The sequence below is a fragment of the Pipistrellus kuhlii genome, unplaced genomic scaffold (genome assembly GCF_014108245.1).
Source record: "Pipistrellus kuhlii isolate mPipKuh1 unplaced genomic scaffold, mPipKuh1.p scaffold_m20_p_14, whole genome shotgun sequence".
NCBI lineage: Eukaryota > Metazoa > Chordata > Mammalia > Chiroptera > Vespertilionidae > Pipistrellus > Pipistrellus kuhlii.
The window spans coordinates 11075009-11095764 of record NW_023425449.1 but is presented as its reverse complement, the minus strand read 5'-3'; the positions used below and the strand labels follow the sequence as shown (position 1 = coordinate 11095764).

At 38.8% G+C, this 20756-nt stretch overlaps 1 protein-coding gene across 5 annotated transcripts in view; it reads left to right on the top strand.

Annotated features, from left to right (window-relative positions):
* The window catches only part of VPS13B (vacuolar protein sorting 13 homolog B), a 513325-nt gene that overhangs the window by 412663 nt on the left and 79906 nt on the right, over positions 1–20756 (top strand). For all 5 annotated transcript variants that reach the window (XM_045581364.1, XM_036436747.2, XM_036436745.2 and 2 more), the window contains one exon: positions 15138–15334. In XM_045581364.1, the coding sequence (XP_045437320.1) occupies positions 15138–15334 (197 nt within the window). The remainder of the gene's footprint in view (positions 1–15137; positions 15335–20756) is intronic.

Sequence of the window (20756 nt, the reverse complement as noted above, 5' to 3'; positions counted from 1 at the left end):
GAATTTCAAGTTTATATTTAAATACACCATATCCATTTTTTTAAGTGAGTACTCTATAATGGTTTGTGCTAATGACATTACTATTTCTTTTTTTGCTTGTTGGATTTATGTATATTTGAAATATTGACAGTTCACATTTAGATTACTGGTTTGGATTTTGTATTTATTTATAGTGCAGCCTTTCCATGGTGGGAGACCTTAAATGGAGTCCTGAAAAGATAAAACACATCTTATGTGTGCATGAATTTATTATATATTATTTTTATTTGTTCATTTCTCAACCCTTCTTCTAGGAAGGCTCCCTGATGCTTCCGTTCAGGCTGGGAAAGTTGCCCCTTTGGATATCCATGTTATCCTGGGCCTATTTGTATGATTGATTCCCCCCTTCTCTTTGGGCTCCCTGAGGGCAGAGTTTGTATGACACTTATCTTTGATCTCCAATTTGGATATTTAGTATTATTATATCTTTCTCTAGTACTCACCTAACATAGTGCTAAAGGTAATTGCCAAAATAATGCCCAGCCCACATATTCATTATAGTCTCGGCTTTACCTACTGGTGGATCTGTGAAGCCTACTGAATGAGCAGGCTAAAGAAGACTCTTGCAATATTGCTGGTAAAAGTTGAACAAAGAAAGTAGCAGATGAATTGGTGCTAATTCTACACAGGTTCTGTTAAGGAGAGACAGGGAGTTAACAAAGGTGCCCAAGTTGGAGTTCCATATGCATAGATGTGCACAAATAACTGCAACACAAGACAGTGTTAATAAGAGCCATAAGTTTGGTTAACTTTTAAGAGTTTAAGCTATGAGCATTTGGGGCATTCAGAAGAGAAATCACTTCTAATTTGGATTATTAGATTAGGATGTTTTTGTTTTGTTTATTTGTTTTTCTGGGAAGAGATGGATAAATTAGTTTTGAAAGATGGGTAGGGTTTCAGGTTTCATCCAACAGTCTCTGTTGGAGACATATTGATGGCAGCTGAAAGCATGTGTAGTATAAAAGTGGGAGGTTCGTCTGGGGAGATGGGCGGGGCTGAGTTGGGACCTAATTCCTTAGGAATGTTAATGGAATCTGCACACAATTTCATTTTTGCCAAGCTGAAATTTAGCCCCCTAGGAAACTTACCCAGAATACCAGAGGTTAACCAAGGTTACTGTTTTGAAAACTATACTGTACAGTCTGCCCCTTACTCAGGGGCTGATAAGAGAGGCTCCATTTTTTCTTATATGTGTGTTATTGTTGTTTTCCTTCCTATTAAAAATCAGTCCTTCTCATATGTCTGTTAGAGTCAGAATAACATGTATCACTCTTGCCTAATTCGTAGCTCTATAGGCAATTTCATGAAATTATTTATTTATGCTTTGAGAAGATGAACTCTCCTACTGATAAATAGTTAAACCACATTAACTTAGACAATAGAGACAAATCCAAATTTACCAGGAAACTATGAAGTAATTGGTGTAAAAAATACATTTTTAAAAATATATTTTAAACTGTTTCTGAAACTGCCAGGTACTTAATATTTATGTATTTGCTTGTAAGTCCCAGGAAGTCCGGAACCATGTCTGTCTTGCCAACCATTGTACCTCTCACTTGCCCTTACCATAGAAACAAAAATATTTGGTGAATAAATTAAGTTTAATTAATAGGCTAATTAAACTCATTTTTATACATTTTTATGTGTGTAATTACGTGGTACATATAAAAATGTAAGTTAAATAAACTATAGCTTTTGTCAAAAATCATGGAGCATCTGAGTTTTACTTCATTTACTAGTCAACAACTCAGCCTGCCACAGTCTCATGGACGTTGGTAGAAAATATGAGAGCGCTAGATCAGAGTCAAAGGATGGTTTATTACCAACAACCGATTGTCTGCATATGTGTCATTCCCCACGGGTGACATGAAGAGAGCCAGATGACACTTAGACACACAGGGTGGGGAAGGAACCCTGAACTTGGAGAACCTGAATCTTATGAAAGACAATAAGCATGCCTGCCTTTTTTTGTAGGAAAACACTGTCTGTCTTCCTTAGCTGTCTGCTATACGTACGTATTCATTCAAAAAACAGCCTGGAACAAAGACAACGCCTTGGCCTCTAAGGCGTGTGGCAATGCAACAGGCCTGAGGAGAATTATTTCCTCACAGACATGTTCCCAAAAGGGCCTTATCAGACAACACTCTTCAAAGGATCTGCAAACTACAGCCTGTAGTCCCAGTCCAGCCCACCACCTGTTTGGTAAATAAAATGTTATTGGCACACAGGCACACTCATGTAGGTCCTATCTACATGCCTCAGTAGGCAGTCAAGTAGTTCCCACAGAACATACACACACAGCCTCAAACATTTGCTTCTAGCCCTTTACAAAAAAGGGCTGGATCTAGTCTTAAGGTTTAAATTCATAACAAACCTTGATAAAATATGCTAAGCCTACTTTTGTTGTAAAACATTTTCAGATTTTTAAGTTATTCTGTAATGTCTATTGATTTCTTTCCAATTATGAAGGGTTACTCTATCTGTTCTGTGGTTCTCTGTCTTATTAGAAAGGTTTGTTAATAGCTGTTCTCCATGATTACTGTATTTGAACTTTTTTAATTTTTATAAATAGTTACATAGAAAATTACCACAGTCTAACTGTTTGGTTTATGAGCATTGCTTATTTGTCAGATTGCATATTTTTGAGACCCTGCCACAATCAGGCAACTAAATGCCAGAGTCAGTATCATAAAATGAATGCGCCCCCGGGTCCTAGCATCCAACAGTACTGGCTCCATGACTTACTGTCATTGCAGGTCCTTGGCATGTTGTTTAACCCTCCTGAGATTTATTGTCTCCATCTGTAGAATGGTTATATTCTTACTAACTTATAGAATTGCCATTAAGATTGAATAAAATCATGTCAATCTTGGCAGATAGCATACACTTTAAAATATAAACGTTCTTCCTAAAATATAGACTTAAAAAACAAATCCTGTGTTTATATATTACTTTAGAATTGGAAAGAGCTAAAGTAATCTTATCCCATCCTCCTAATTTTTTATGGATAAGAAAATTAGGTTCAGGTTGGTTGTGACTTCAACTCAGGGTGACAAAACCAATTAGCAATTAAATTCAGATTACAATTAACCTCTTCCTGACTCCCAGTCAATGCTCTTTATAATATGCTATATATATATATATATATATATATATATGCAACTGTTTCTTACAAATGCATAAAATACCTGGGTAATTAAAGATGAGATAATATTAATACAATATTGAGTTTAGGGTTTGAGTCTCATTAAAAGAAACCGAACAGAAGTACAGTCCCCTGCTGAAGTTAGTTTTGACTCAGAAGTTCCTAATACATTTTTATTATTCCTCTTTAAGGAAAAATATTATTTTGAAAGATGTCATCTTACACACCTGCATTTGCTTGAAACTTGGTAGCTTGATAAATTGATAAGATAACTGGGTCATATGTTAAGTTTTTTGAAAACCAACTCAGACATAGATCCCAATAAAAGAATGTTACATATTTCCTTTTAAAGGCTAACAGTATTTCTCAGGGCTCTTAAATTACCATATCCTGATACCAAGGGAAAATGAAATCTGGACTTAGAGTCTTGTTTGTACTTAGAGGGCTTTCCGGACAGGAAAGCAGCCTGATGCGATGCAGTCGGCCACAATACCAGCGGGGCATTACAGGTGAACACCGCAGCTGTGCCAGTCCACCACAGTGCATTACAACTGCGTGCTGGAATATTTCCTGTGCAGAACTAGGGTTTGGTTAGCTTTGTTTCCCAAGAGTAGATCACATTAAAATGTTATAAAATCATGATTTCCTGCATTTGAATACTTGTGGTTTCTCAACTGGTTCCAATACTTTACGTTTTTGGATTTTTCTTTTTTTTTTTTTTTTTTTTTTTTTTTGTATGGCTTCTATTAGTTGAAGATGTATAGAAGCTTTCTTTTCCTTATTCAAAATCAACTAAAAAGCAGATACATATAAAAAGAAATAATATTACCAGCTAAAACATTTGAGGTTGCAAACATATTTGTATTTTATGTCATTGTTAAATGGTAGACTTATACTTTGGGATAGATACACACAAAAAATTGAAAAATACCATTATCAGAGTAGATTTTTACTTATTAACTATGGAAAAGCAGCTATTTAACTGCATTGGTTGTGTGTGATAAATATGTCTCTCCTTTTTATAATTATGAATAACTTATTATAAGAAGTGTTCTTCATGACGTAAAGGACAGTTAAATCCACTCACAATCATTAATAGAAACTTCTTCTGTACTATACAGAGGCAAAGTGACTTTTTATGTCTATATTGCTATTTATTCTCATTCAGACATATACATGGTCTCTTTCAGTCATCTGTCAATCCATTATTTTATGCTCAGACCTCACTTTCTATTTCTTAACTATCTACTTCTCTACTTTCTTCCACTCATCAATTGAAAACTCTTGAACCTATCTACTTATAATCTTTCCAGTGCTTTCCCCACTAGAGAATATATTTGGTCTTCTCACCACTTTGACATTACTATAAATGCAGTATATACTTTTAATGAGTTAATGAGATAAAATAACTTTTATTAATAAAATAAGAGTTCACAATGATTATACTTTCAAAAGTTATCAAGTAGAATGTTCCACTGTGAAAGCCTTCTCTCCTCCATCCCTAGAGATGGAAGTCAGAAAGAATTAGAGGAAATTAATGCAAAGGCTGCTTGGAACAGGACAACAGATAAACTTTTACGCTAAGAACCTTAAAAGGAAAAGCCGAGGAATGAGATGGCTAGAGAATTTTGAAAGCTCCATCAAATTCCTGGAAACTAGAAGAGCATACATATATGTATGGCTGTCCACTTGCCCAGGCTATGTGCATGCTCAAGATTGACTTGAAAAGGCCCTACACAGTCTCCTCTGGTTGATATTAAGCCTCTGAACAAGTAGGAAGGGAAGGCTAACACAAAGTTGAAGGCATGCCTCAGTAGGTACACAGAGCCCCCCAACAATGATCTTACTGGTTCCAAACCTTTAAGGAAATATTTATCTAATTATTAACTGGCCAATAAGTTAACTGGGTATATGACAAAAAATACATGCAAACAACTACAGCAAATAGCAATGACAGGAAGCTCTAGGGAAGAGAGAGAATCAGATTTCCACAGTTGCCATTATTTACTAATAATATAACAATAGTAATATAGTTAATGATATTGCTATTTTATTGTGTTGCTATTTTATTACTATTTTGTTACATCACTAATATAATAAAATGTTCTATCATTTAAAATGTTGAGTTTTTGTCCAAGAAAGTATGTGACATGCAAATAAATATGATAGTCTAGCCCATGTATAGGAAAAAACAATCAATAGAAACTGTACCTAAGAAACCCAGATGTTGACCTTACTAGAAAAAGACTTAAACCACCTATTTTGATCTTTTCTTAATTTTTTTAATTTGTTGATTGATTGAGAGAGAGAGAGAGAGACGGATGAAGAGGAAAAAGAGAGAGAGAGATTAATCTATTTATTGTTATACTTATCCATGCATTCATTTGTTGATTCTTGTATGCACTTTGACTAGGGACTGAAGCCACAACCTTGGCACATTGGGACAACACTCTAACCAACTGAGCTACCCAGCAGGGCTAACCACCTATTGTAAATGTGTTCAAAAAAAATCTAAGGAAAGCAATGTCTAAATGATGAAAGGAAAACATGACAATAATGTCTAATTAAATGGAGAATACCAATAAAAAGATCGAAATCATTAAAAAAAGAAAAAAGAAAAATCCCAGAGTTGAAAAGTATAACTAAAATAAAAAATTTATTAAAAGAGTTCAACAGCCGATCTACACAGGAGAAAAAAAAATCAGTGAGCTTAAAGTTACATTAACATTATTAGTATGAAAAAAACAGTAAGAAAAAAGAATGAAGACATATGAATAGAGTCTCAGAAATCTGTGGAATATAACATCAAGGGAATCAATACACTAGTATTCATGATGGGATCCCTAGAAGGAAAGAAGAGAGAGAAAGGGAAGAAAGAATACTTGAAGAAATATGGCTGCACACTTGCCAAATTTAATGAAAAACATTAGTTGACACATCTAAGAAGCTCAATGAGCTCCAAATAGAATAAACTCAAAGATTTCCATACCAAACACAGTCAAACTTTTAAAAAATTAAAATTAAAATTAAAAAAATCCTTGAATGCAACTCGAGAGAAATGACTCGTCATATGTAAGGGACACTCAATAAGATTAGCAGCCGATTTCTCATCAGCAGCCATTGAGGCCAGAGGCAGAAGAGTAACATACTCAAAATGCTGAAAAGAAAAGTCTGCTAAAGAGAAAAATAATTGCCAAGTTAACTATAAATGCCTGGGATAGATGGTAAAGATCAAAATGTATTCTGCATTTAGATTTCTTCCTAAGAATTCACTTTAAAGAAAATGGAACCGGAAATTGTTAATGACACCTTATGGGGTCTGTTTTTCTTCTTTAATCCAAAGGTAACTAGTTTAAAGAGCATAGGATTTATAGCCAAAGGGTCGGCCCCTAAACTAAATGTGTAATCTTGTGTCGTTTTGAACATACTACCTAATTTCTCTAAACCGCAGTTCTCTTAACTTCTCCATCTGCAAAATCGGAAGCATTTTTTCCTCACTATGACAACGTATAAGAAAAATCTTTGTAAATTGTAAGTGGCTGTTCACAAGGTTCTTTCATCTACCAAGGCTGCCATCAGTATTATTATTATTATTACTGCGACTACCAAAAACACAGGCGGTGGTGGAAAAACAGCTGCTCTTCCCCAGCTGTAATCACCTGTTGACTTGGAGCCCCAAGAAGTCTGGAAATACAGTGGGAGGAGTGACAGACATGGTACCCTCTGCTGTAACCAGGCTTTAGTGACGTAGTCCGGAAGGAAACTCCAGCTTCCAACCCTACATGGTCAGTTACCTCTATTTTATCATAATAGAAAGGAAAGGACAATAGAGACAAACTAATAGAACACACCGCTTACTAGATCTCTTGTTATCATGCACACAAATACCGGGAAGACACTCTGTACCCTTTGCCTGGATTGCTTAGTGGACCGAGTGGGCAAAGGGCTAATGCCCAGCTCCAGCAGCCCCTGCACAAAGAAATCAGAGCTTTTATCTGTGAGGACGCATGGGCAGTTTGCAACCCTGCTAACAGTCTTGGCAGTACTGTTAAGTAATAAAAACAAATTAAGTGCCAAAATAGTCTCGGTACCAAAAATATTTTTAAATCACCAACACACATGCAAATCTTCCCAAATTAGCCATCAAATGGAAACAAATTGTGGAATAACATTTTAAATGCAAAAATACACGTGCTCTTACCAACTGGCAGATATACAACCTAAAATATATTCATATGCAGAGACCACATATGCTTAGAGTACAGTTTATTATGTATGGCTGGCTAATTTTTTAGGTCCTGTCAAATAATGCATAGGAAAACAAAATGTAATAAAAATATATATAATCTTGACAGTCATTTGAAATGTACCATGTGTTACATGTGGAATGTTTTCCAGGGAAGCCAATTTACTTCTTCCCACTTCTCATGACTCAGTACTAGATATTCAGGCTTTCTAAACTATTTTTTTGGCAACCAGACTTTCTTGGAATAGCCATCTTTCCTTCAAGGTATTCTGTGCCAGCATTAATAATAAATCCTCAGCTATAGATATGTAACTAAAGATCATTCACATCATCTCCTTCAAACCTAAAAGCACATAATAAAGTTATTTTAAATAAATGACACAAAATAGAGCCCAGAATTATTCCTTGAGAATAATTAATTGCTACCACATGAAGCACAATATGACCACACTAGATTTTTAGTTTAATTATGTTACTACTAACCTAGAGATTAGCTGGGAAATGTCAGCTTCTAGCTGGGAAAGGGAGATTTGTGAGCTAATGGAAAGTTTGTTAAAAAGTGGGTGTGATTACAAAATAATTTGAAAAGAGTGGAGTGTTCATTATATAAAACAAAACCTTTTCAAAAGGAGCTAAAATGGTTACTTTTACAGCCCCTATCTGCATTGATTAATTTAAGAACCAATTTGCATATACCATGAATCAGACTCTACTCTGAGTTTTTTGGAGAAATACCTGGAGTTCTTTAAGAATAGTTGCCAGAGAACCCGGAAGGCAAGCCAAGCTACCTAAAGGAGCAGTAGGCTACTTTTAGAATCACAGCATTGCTCCTACACCTCCTAAATCGGAACTCAGTTCCAACTCAGTTCCCAGTCGCCACTCAATGATAAGACTGATCGATCCTGTCTTGTCTAGATACTGATTCATATCCTACAGTCCTTTTACCAACCTCCTTCCTCTTCCACCTCCCAGAATTCTTCCACCGAGCCCTCTGAACACCTGCTCTGTGATTAGTGAACTCAACTTCTAGTAAACCTCAACCTCTTCAAGCATTTCCCTACCCCTTTAGCTTAAAGGAAGTCCTGCTGTCCCCTGGGGCTCTCCGCACCATTGTGACCCTCTGAAGTGGAGGCTATTGATTCTCTGGGAACCCAGGGTCAGGAGATGAATGTTCTTGCTCACCAATGCAGCTTGCCTTTATTCTTCTACCATCCTGTAAAATTCTTCTGCTGCTTCTGGACTCACTGCACCTAATTATGTCATCCTCACCCCTTGTGCTGAACCTCCTAACTTTTTTTTTTTTTTTATCATTTTTCTTCTCAGATGTCTTGGCCCCAGGGCTTACAGCCTATTTCTCCACCGCCATCAGCATCCAGGCCAATGACCCAGCCAAACGCCAGCTTGATCTCCTCATCCTAGTGCTTTTCTCCTCCACTCCATCTGTCTACCCTCTCCCACACACAGTCCTGGACCTTGACATCATCCAGAAGTCCTTTGCCTCCAGAATCGTCTATTCCAACATTCTAATCTCCCTCGCAGTCTCTCAGTCTCTCCATCCTGCTTACTTAACAAGTGCTACTGTAGTCATCTAGTAAACCGTACATAAACCTATAGTTCTCTGACTTCTGCCTGTTCCTCATCTTATTCTGTCTTCACATTTAACTAGTTTATGGTCTTAATTCATCATTTAAAGCTCCCTCTTGCAAATAAATACCCTACACTTTCTGCTGTCTGTCCTTCCATTTCTGCAAAAGGTAAAGGCTGGCCGAAACCGGTTTGGCTCAGTGGATAGAGCGTCAGTCTGCAGACTGAAAGGTCCCAGGTTCAATTCCGACCAAGGGCATGTACATTGGTTGCGGGCACATCCCCAGTGAGGGTGTGAAAAGGAGGCAGCTGATCGATGTTTCTCTCTCATCGATATTTCTAGCTCTCTATCCCTCTCTCCCTTCCTCTCTGTAAAAAAAATCAATGAAATATATATATATATATATATATATATATATATATATATATATATATATATATATATTTGTTTTTTGTTTTTTTTTTTTTAAGGTAAAGGCTGGAAAACCCTGTAACTGTGTCACGCAGGTAACTCCCTCCCACTCTCTGAACAACCAACTCTGTACTCAAGATTTCCACTTGGATCGCTCATGGGGGCCTCCAATCCAGTTTGTCTAAAAATGAACTCACAGTCGCCCCTCCTCTACAGGAGACAAGTGATTCCTACCTCTCCCTCAATTGCATCAGTATCCACACAGCAGTTTGAGCCAAAAACCTGGGAATCATTCTTGACACCTCCCTCTTCTCATGCATAAGCAGTCACCAAATTTTTATGTCCCAGGAATCTCCCACATACCACTCCACTGCCACCAGCCATGTGCTAAGCCACTACGTTTCTAGCTTGCACCTTTGTAATCCTAGCAGTAATCTCTACACAGTATCCAAAGGTTTTAAAAACTTAAATTTGACTGCATTAGCTTCTTTGCTTCAAACCCTTCTAAGATAACCCTTTGATTTTATTAAGATAAGGCCCCAAATCCTCAATATGGCCTAAAAATAATACGGTTTTTTATTTGCTGCATTTCATAGGTGAGGCTCAGAGTCATTAAATAAGGTCTTAGAACAGTGATTCAAGAGGCAAGGCAGGGTTTTATGCAACCAAATTTGTTTGTTTGTTTTTGTGGAGGGGAGTTGAGGAATGTGGGTGACACCTTTATTGCTTTGGGGTGGGGAGATGCTCTGGAGCTCTTGGTGGGGTGGAACTGCAACAAGATTTTTTTATGATGGAGGAATAGGAAAATACAAAAGTTATATCCAAAAGATTTATAAATGTGTAGCTCACTATATATTTAAATGGACAGATGACTACAGTTCCCTTTAAAATACTAATTATATTTGGTGTGATTACTTTTCTTATGAAGTTTTGAAGGTAAATATACTCTTATAACGGGAAAAGAGTTAATAGGTGACTTTTGCAATTCACTTTCAGGCATACAATTTAAAATTTTTTTCAACAGAAGTTTCATTGGGAGCGAATTTATTAATAACCCTTTATTAACCAAGGAAAATGGGGTGTATAAAGGAAAATCCTGACAAACACATAACTGGCATATTTAGGGATGTATTTCTTTAGTAGTTTTTTATTGTTTTTTTGAATTTTCAGAGTAGCCTGGAATGTTCCAATTGAAGTATGTAACCACAGAGCCAGCCTCACACATAGTTGCGAACTAAATAAAGTTTTTTTTATTTGACTTACTTCCAAGTTTCTCTTTTTTATTTATCTCAGTTCCTCTCCTCTAAGCCCACGTTGGTTCAGTCCTCTGTAATTGCCATGAAACTGCCAATGGCTGCCCACAATAGCTCCAGCCTGGATTCCCTTAAGTATGGACCTATTCCAACCCACGCCCTGTACATCAGAACTCATGGGGCTTTTTCCTTAAAGCCCCACTCTGCTTCCCCATGTGACAGCTAATTCTCATAAGCTATTATTTATTAATTTTCATGGAAAATGTCTGGAGACATTACCAGAAACAAAGTATTTTTTTCACCCTTTTCTGTGGAACCTCTCTACCACAATGATGATTTTTAACTTTACATTCTATTATTTGTATTTTAAAATAGGCGGATTAAATATGCTTTTCCTAAACTCATTTGTCCTCTTCCATTGAAACTTTTGTATTCTTATACATATGTCTTACACCACTACCCACATCTTACCACCTTTGGTTGTGAGTGTCCTAAGCCAGAGGGCTGACTCACTGACAGGCACTGGCAGTCCAGAGAGGAATTAAGCAATAAGATATTCCTTTGTGTCTCAAGTCCTAGCCAACATGAAGGGACACAGGGTAATAGTTGTGCAGCAGAAAACTGTTCAACTATGATTATAATATTTCTGAACACCTGGGTTCAGGGTTTACTATTTTCTTCCAAATCCAACCCATTGTAAAGAAACCTAACAACCAGTACTCATAATTATCACTGCCTAATCTGATGATAGCACCCAGGCTTCAGAAGTGTTCTTTGAGCATGAGAAGGATAAGTAATTTTCTTTTCTTTTCTTTTTTTCTTTTTTTAATATATTTTATTGATTTTTTACAGAGAGGGATAGAGTGTTAGAAACATCGATGAGAGAGAATCATCGATCAGCTGCCTCTTGCACCACCCCCACTGGGGATGTGCCTGCAACCAAGGTACATGCCCCTGACCGGAATCGAACCCAGGTCCCTTCAGTCCACAGGCCGACGCTCTATCCACTGAGCTAAACCAGTCTCGGCGGATAAGTAATTTTCAAACTAACATTTCTTAAGCTTTTAGGATGTGCTACTAAATGAGATGCTTTGTCTCATTTAATCTTCATAATAGTTCGTGACAGAAGCTCTGTAATTTTCCCCTTTTTAGAGGTATAGGAACTAATGTTAAAAAATTTACCTGCCCAAGAATGCATAGCTAATGGAACTAGGATTTGAATCTCATTAGGTCTGACTCCAGTGTTCATGCTTTTCTCTTCTATACTTCTTTGTGGTGATGTTTTAATGTGTCAGAGATGGGCCAAATCACCCAGGATGTGATTCGCTCAGTCATTCATTCATGAATTATTTATTTATTCATTCAACAACTTTTTCTGAACATTCACTGCATACACTGTGCCAGGTGCTGTGAAAACCCATAGCTCAGCCAAAAAAGAAATCCCCTCAAGGCATGTGTCTACCAGGGATGATGTTAGATATAGAAATAACTGTAACATGAGGTATACAGTAATAAGAGCTATGAAGCAGATCCCATTTTTAAAAAACCATTGGAGTTCAGAAAAATAAAAAAGAGATGAAAATACTAAAAGAAGGTGGTATTTCATTTGAACCTTGGTAGATGGGAAGGATTTCAATGTGAGACAACAAGGTACTAGAGAGTGTATGGTATTTCAGGCAGAGAGAGGAGATAGGAACAAAGACCCAGAGGGGAAAGTTAGGAAAAGGATGTCATGGAAAGCAAGAAAAGAATTTCAAGCAATCGTAGCTGGAAGTAGAATGCTCTGGATGTGTTACTTATCACTGAGCAGAACATATGCCTGTTCATCACAGCCTCTGATGCATACATTCTCCTTCCTCCCGCCTGACACCTCTTCACACATGAATGCTCAAGTTCCTTTAAAGGGAAGAAACTCCCTTATAATCTTTCTTTGGTGGAGGTAATATGTATCCCCTTTAAAGAATTAAGAATCACTATTAAGGAAAGAAAGGTTAAGGAGAAATCTGTTCTTTCAGGAAGCGTTTTATTAAGATCCTATTAGTCCCCAGAACTGTTAGATGCTGAGCATTTTTAAAAATAATGTGCCACTTTTGCCTTAGGGGTATCAGAGTCCACTAAAGTAGACAAGCATGTAAATCAGGAATTTCAAAGAGTAATGAATTCTATGGTTGAGGAGTGTATTAGCTATAGAAGTCATATAGAGAGGCAGTGATCAGTTCTGAGGACAGTAACTAAGGAGTAAATACTTCCAAGAGAGGACACATCTGAGCCTAGGCCTTTTTTTTTTTTTTTTTTTTTTTTTTTTTTTTTTTTTTAAGACAAATGGGATCCACGTGTTCTATTTAAAACTTATTTTTTAATGTAATAATACATCTTGGATGTCTTTTTTGTTAGTATATATAGATATTCTTGATTTATGTTAGTGGATGTAATTCATTGATTAAATACATGTTATATGTAGAGTAACTTCAAGATGATATATACTTAATAGATGTACATGTTATAATTAATCCTCTATTTATGGATATTTGAGTTGTTTCCAATACTTCCTAATACACACAGTACTGTTCAATACAACACAGATGCAAACACACACACTTGCATTGGAATCTGTGAAACAAATTCTTAGATGTATATTTCCAAGTATTTAATAGATATTGCCAAATTACTCCCCAAAATATTGTTTAGAAATACTTTTTTAATAAAAAATGTTAATGTTGACATTATTGCAGGTGTCTCTCTTTTTTCCCCCTTTGCCCACCTCCACCCTCCTCCCTCCCCCCTTCCCTCCCCCCCGCCCTCTTTGCTCTCACCTCTACAGAAATCTTTCAAAACTGCCAAATTAATGAATAAAAATATTACATCATTGCTTTATTTTGAACTTCTTAAGTATTAGTGAAGTTGAGTATCTTTGCATGTGTCAGGCTGGCTATATTTTTGGTAAACTAGTTGCTGTCAGTGTCTGGGATTTTACCTGTGCAAGCTAATACATTTGCCGTCAGTGGTTTCACGGATGCTTCAGAAACAAAGAACATTGTTGCTCGCCAGCAGCATGAGCAGCATGTCTGCATTGGTTTCTCTGCCCCCAAGTCCAAATGGGGCAAAAGCAGGAGGGCATGGGGGGGGGGGGGTGTTATGCGTGGAGTCCGTACGTGACTCAGCTGAGGAGCAAGGAGCTTGTCACCCACCTCTTCCGGAGCACATCTGCTCTTGGTCCTAGAAAGAGACTACCTCATCCCTCCAGGTCTTTCTCTGCAAACACAGCCTGCGAAATGGTCCCAGTTAACAGTTTTCAGGGCCCTTCATCCTTTGTGTAATTAGTAAGAATATGCAGAGACGTTTAAGTCCCATGGCTAATTGCCTCTTCCAACAACTGCCATTGTTGGTTTTCTGTGTGCTCACTTATCATCTTACTGATTTATAAGAGCTCTCTGCTATTCCAACAATTATCCCTAGGTCTATCATTGACTATACTTCTACTTTGTGTTTTTAATTTTACTTCATTGATTGTGGGGTTTTTACAACCATGAGTTCCAAGCCATGCATGAAAAAAGGATGCCTTATTATGATAAAAATATCAGCTGATTTTTAAATTTCAATCTTTCAGTTTTTAGCCTTTAACATTTTGATCCTTTTGAAATTTACTTTAATGCAGGAAGGATGTATGGCTAGCCAGTTCTTACAACCTCTTTCCCCTACTTGTTTGAGATGACATCTTATTACGTACTAAAATGTATTGGTGCTTACATCTTATACTATTTTTATTCTATTCCTTTAATCTATTTTCATGTTACTACTCCAATGTTAAATTTTAATTACTCTCGCTTTATAATGCACCTAACACCTGATAGAATTTGTTCCCCATCGTTTCTCTTCCACCTAAAAACTTTCTTGGCTCTTTTCACATTTGTTTCTTTTTTCCATTCATAATGTTTTATTGGGATGATTCTCCACTCACCTTGATTCAGGTGCTTTTAATGCAGCTTCCTTCTGAAGGAGCACCCTCTGCAAGCCTTGCTTTTCCTCGTGTCAGCTGATGGAGGACGTGGAGCAGCCCACACACAAAGTCACCGTTTGTGCAGGGCCAGTGACGGTGGTGATGTCACAGCATCCTAGGCCTTTCAGGTCCAGGAAGAAGGAGCTGGGGCTCTGCACCTGGCGCTTCTCGCTTTCCTCTCCTCTTTTTGGAGAGGGATGGAGGAGTCCTTGGCAAGAGGCATGTTGTCTTGGGGAAGGCATCACCACCGGAAAAGCTCACTTACTCTTGAATGGGTCTTTTAAAATAAAATAGGTAAACACGAATATAAGTATTCATTATAAAGGAATTATGAACTACTTAATTCTTTTGAAAAGTCTTATTAATGCCGTAACTTCTTTGAATGTTTAATTTGCACTTTAACAAATATAGCAGCACAGTTCCTATTTGCACCCTCTGAAACCTTTTTTCTTTTCATATAGATTCCTTGCAGTTTGGAATACTGGGATGAACTCCAGAAGGTTTTTGTTGCATTTCGAGAATTTAGTCTGTCTGAAAGCAAAGTTTGTGAACTGCAGTTGCCAGATGTCAATCTTGTGAATGACCAGAAGACACTGGTATCCTCGGATCTCTGGAGAATTGTCTTGAACAGCAGTCAAAACGGAGCTGATGACCAAAGGTAACTTAGTGGAGATGGAATAGAGGCATTCGCTGGGAGGCCAGTGTTGTCATCCTATTTGATGACCCCTCACTTAGCTGTCTCAGCAGCTAGCAGCTGTATCTGCCTCAACTGCCGATGAGCCAGGAAGCAGAGAGAGCTGGTGCTTCAAATCTGTTTGCTAAAACTCCCCATTTGCTCATACTAAGCCTTGACTCAGAACCTCTTCCTTAAATATAAAAAAGGCAAAAAACTAGCTACCAAAGTAATACAGTCATCCTGAACCAAAAAATATGGGGGGGAGGGGGGGAGCCATATATACTTCACAATTTGTATAATGATAATCTTAGGAAATTGGAGGGTGAGGGGAATGGATAAATACATTGAATTGTTTCCTTCTAAAAAAGATAACTCTTGGAAGTAGTTCCTTCTTAGGTGGTTTTTAGAATAATTTTAAAAGACAAACCTCCAGACATTAGAAAAACTTGGCTAACCAAAATAATACACCCAAAGGATTTCTAATGGCCAAACTTGTATTCAGCTCTAGATTCGGTTTGGTCATATCCATCTCTAGAGTTATAGAGGTATTCTGACCCATGGCCAGCTTCCTGTCCCACACCTCCTACAGGATACCTGGTTACTGTCTAAAAGGACCAAGATTGTCCCCATTTCCAGTGTTGACCACTAACGGAAAGTAGAGAAAAGGTAGCCTCAGCATTTTCTCTTCATGCTCCCATGAAAGGAGTAATGCATCACAAGAAGTGGAGCATTCCTTTGCCCATGTGATGTTCTGTGGACAGTGGCCTGTGACACCCCCCCCCCCCTGCTGCCATTGTTTCCAGTACCCTGCCTTCGCCTTCCAGTTCTCCTGATGGAAGAATCTTACTCTTTTTATATAATCCCTCCTTTTTTTTTCTCAAACAGCATCTGACACTAACATAAAAGGAATCCACCATTCAAACACCCTGAAAATCAACTGTTTTTTCTGTTACCTTTATTTTTGCCATTATTGTATGCCTTTGCAAACTCATAATCATAGTACACCATTTGATACTCTGATTTTTACTTTATATTTTATAGACTTTGAATGCTTTCACTCTTCTTTATTAATAACAATATATGTTCAATGAAGAACATTTGGAAAGTATGAAACTATCCCATGCATAATTATATCACAGTGAAATAATCTGTTAGCATTTTAGTCTGTTAATTGATGACTTTGTTTGTTTAATGATAATATGTTTCATACTTTATATCTACTTCTAGGTCATTTGGGCTCTTCAAAAATAATTACCTTTTTCATAGGGTACCCAGTAATTTACGATTAGTGAAAATGTATCAGAGGTGTTGGGTCTTGATTTTACCTATATGTAATGCAGCAATGAAAAGAACACCCATCCTGTGAGAATTAGCAGATGGATGGAAAGAATGCCTAATCTAAGTATAGGTTACCTAGTTAAAAATGAGAAAACTTCAGAAAATAGAACTATGTGTAATAAAACTTATTGTCAGGTTAGAAATCATTTCTTGATTCTAATTATGAAAGAATGCATTTTCATTATTGAAAGAAGCATTTTAGACAAGGTTAATTCCTCTGAATCTGAAACAGCCATAAAAATTACTTTTGTGGTAAACTTAGCACTACAGAAATGTGGAACCTTTGGGATTGGAAATTTATGCAGACAATTAAATTCAGACAATTTTTCACCAAGCTCCTGACATTGTAAGCACAGATCTTTTGCCCTCACCTGGGATTTTTCAACTTACCTAATATTTCACAATTGATCTTGCTTTAAATTGTTTGGTATTAACTATTTTAAAGGTAGAAAGTGATATTAATGAAATTTAAATTTCAAAAGTTGGGTTAAAAGCCTCCATAATAAAACACCAATAAGACATTTTTCAGAATGGACAATAAATTCAACCGATTTCTAAAAAGAAAACATCGGTGCTTTGATGAATGTCAACATTTGATTATGAAAGAAACTGCTACAGTTAGCTCCAGTATATCTTGTACTAGAAATCTAGAACTGGACAAAAACTTGACACTTTTATAATAAGAGATGGTCTTATAAGTAATATTTTCTTTGGTTTGAAAAGGATATTCATCAGACTGTACATTACTGAAGAAAAAAAGTTTGTACAAAATAACTCCCATGTCCATAGTTATCATGAAGTGGTGGTACAGCATCACTGTACCTGTGCAGTAGAAGCACTGCTTAATAGGGAATTTCACATTGCAGGCCTGCCTCCAAGACCTGGCTCCCTTCCCAGCTAGCTCTTTGGCCTTGAGAACCTGATTTCTAAGCTAAAGCCTTGGCTTAAGGGATGAATAGGACGTAACTAGTCCCAAGAGGATCTGTCTTCAGCAAAGAACTGGAGACAAAATATTCACTCTCTTACACCTGGTCTGTTTATCCCATGCAGGTATATGATCTTTAGTTAATCACTGTATATGCAATGATTACATGCCACTATTTTAACTAATGGTTTGCTTGATCATATGAAAATGAATGATGAGTAATGATTATGGTGGGGGTTTTTTTGAGTTAGCATTGGAAGTAGAGTTAACGTCAAGCTTAGGTTCCACAACAGCCTTTGCCTTGAAGAGACTTCTCTTTGCTTGTGCACTGGACTGGAAGCAAGAGATACGACCGTTAAGCCCTGATCAGATATCCATTTCAGCCATTAGTTTTTAGTCTCATCACCTATGCGTTTGCCCACACCCATTGCTGAAGCCTAAATAAACCCCCTTCTCAGTTAGGACCCGACAGGAAACGGAAGGCACACTCTGACGTGGTGATTGAGGAGAGTTTAATGAAAAGACCATTTACTGAGGTCGCACCCTACGTTCTGGGCTGATTTTGCCAACTCGGTCTCTATGGCATGGTGCTTATCTCGGGACCCCGGGCCACCTCTCTGCCTATCTCTATCTCCGTCGCTCTGTCATCTCTTTACAGAGCAGTTCTTTCCCTGAGGACCCACCTCAGCCTGTGTAAGCCACAGGTTGCAGCCCATTAGTGGGTGATGAAATCAATTGCAGTTGGGATTTTTTTTTAATAAAAGAGAAAGAATCAGTGTAAAAAGGACGAATGTTATATAACTACACTTAAACGAGATACCAAGAATAGTCCATTTTATAGACAAAATAGGATAGTGGTTGCCAAGGAATGAGGGAGAGGGGATGGAGAATTATTGTTTAATGGGTATAGGGTTTCATTTGGGGAATTCTGGAGATGGATGGTGGTGACAGTTGCACAACAGTGTGAATGTACTTAATGCCACAGAGCTGTACAGTTTTAAGTGGCTAAAATAGTAATTTTATGTTATGTGTATCTCACCACAATTTTTAAAATATCGGTGTCATATTTTCAGTAAACCGCCTACCCGCTCCTTCGTTTTAACGTGTACCAGGCTACAACAAAAGCGCATTTCTTATTTTGAGTTAGAGGTGAAACATTTTTTAAAAGAACAGTGCTCTCCGGGCCTGGGCAGAGCGGTGTCCCTGCAGGCGGAGGAGAGCTTTTAGCCCAGCGGTCCCCAACCCTGCGGACCCTCAGGGAGGGCAATGTCAGTGTGCGTGAGATCCCTCTTGGGAACTAAAGGTAAACACCAGGCGTTCCTATTAAACTGACTAACCAGCGCGGGGCCCTGTTGGCCAGCCAGAAAAGGGGAGGGTTCTGTTATGAAGTGCTAAACTTTTTGCTCCCAGGGAGACTCTGGGCAACGAGATGGGAGGAAGTTCAGCTTTAGGAAACTGGGGGGCGTGATGGCCAGCTCCCGCGGAAGCAGGATGCGGGCATTCCCTGTCCCTGTGGCCTCCGGAAAGGAAAAAGGAAAGCAGCTGCACCCAATGAGATGACTTGATTGTGCGGCTAGGATGGCAAGCCGTGCAGGTGAAGGCTGTTACCCACGCCTTGTAATCCAGGCAAAACCGCAAGACGGTTTCCGGGCAGGCAGAGCCCGCCGGGTTGGCGTCGGGCGGAGGCAGCACTGCACATGCCCAGGAGGGTCTGCGGAGCAGAGCCCGGTGAAGCCCCTCACGGAAAGCTAGCAGATCCTTGGCAGAATGTCCGGTGTCTGCAGCTCCCTCAGCTCACCAGCCTCTGGAGGTAGGAAGTGCAGGAGGTTATTAGCCAATGGAAGATGGCATCTAGCTCTCTGACTATCAGTTTCTGGGCAGTCTCTAAGATCCAAACACAAGGAACCCATTGGCTTCCGAACCCACAACTGGATTGTTTGAGGGAAGGCACAGTTCCACCAGGTGTGGGCGCTCTGTGGTCCCTCCTCTCTCGGCGACTCCAGTGGGAGCTGGTGTGGGTTCTTGTAAGTCTGTGGTGAGCAAACTGTGGCCCGAGAGCCGCATTGGGCTCTTTGGCCCCTTGAGTGTGGCTCTTCCACAAAATACCACGGCCTGGGCGAGTCTATGTTGAAGAAGTGGTGTTAGAAGAAGTTTAAGTTTAAAAAAAATGGCTCTAAAAAAAAATTTCAATCGTTGTGCTGTTGATATTTGGCTTTGTTGACTAATAAGTTTGCCAACCAGCTTTCCTCCTCACTAGCTTCTCCTCCTCACCAGCTTCTCCTCTCCAGCTTCTCCTTACCAGCTTTCCTCCTCACCAGCTTCTCCTCCTCACCAGCTTCTCCTCCTCACCAGCTTTGCCATAGCCTCTCTCAGTACTCAGCAGAAGACCCGCACTCCGATCATCCACATGGTTCACCCCACACTGTCCCGAGTTCCTTGTTTCCACTCTGGCAGCTCCTCTGACTTTCCTATCCGTGGGTGGTGGCTCTGTTGTATAATGTTTCTAAATGTCCACATATTTTACATCACCAGTTAGACTGTGAGTTCTTGGAAAACCAAGAATTTATTTCTTCAGTTTTTCCTGTCAACGTTCTCCCTAGGATACTGTAAATCACAGTGTTACTTCGCGAGGCTCCTCATGGATTTGGGAGCCAAGCTACCATAACTGCAGAGCAGATTTTAGCTTTGGAAAGAAGGGCGAGGAAGACCGAGAGGGGCACATAGGCAGCATCACTTCAGCATGCACAGTGGCTGGGCTGCACCTTGCCCCTCACAGTTCCCATCCCTCAAGCTTCTGCTGGCTCTAAGGCGAGGCAGCAGACAGGATGGCCCCTGCAGACAAGCAGCCACCACCACAAACATCTCCCCTCCCGCCGATGCCCTCACTATTCCTGCTAGTAAGAGTTACTGTATGAAATGGTGTAAAGAGGATGGGCAAGTGAAGACAGGGCCGTACAGGGTAATGGTCCACGGGACCTGAGTTCTTCTGATCATTGTCAGGACTATTCAATGGGTGTTCAGTAAACAGTCCTGAACTAGTTCACATGGGAACATGGATGTGGACAGTCTGCACAAGTGAAACATTATGTGACACTGAAAGTATTGGGTGTTTTGAACAGCAGAGTCATGCTCTGAGTTGTG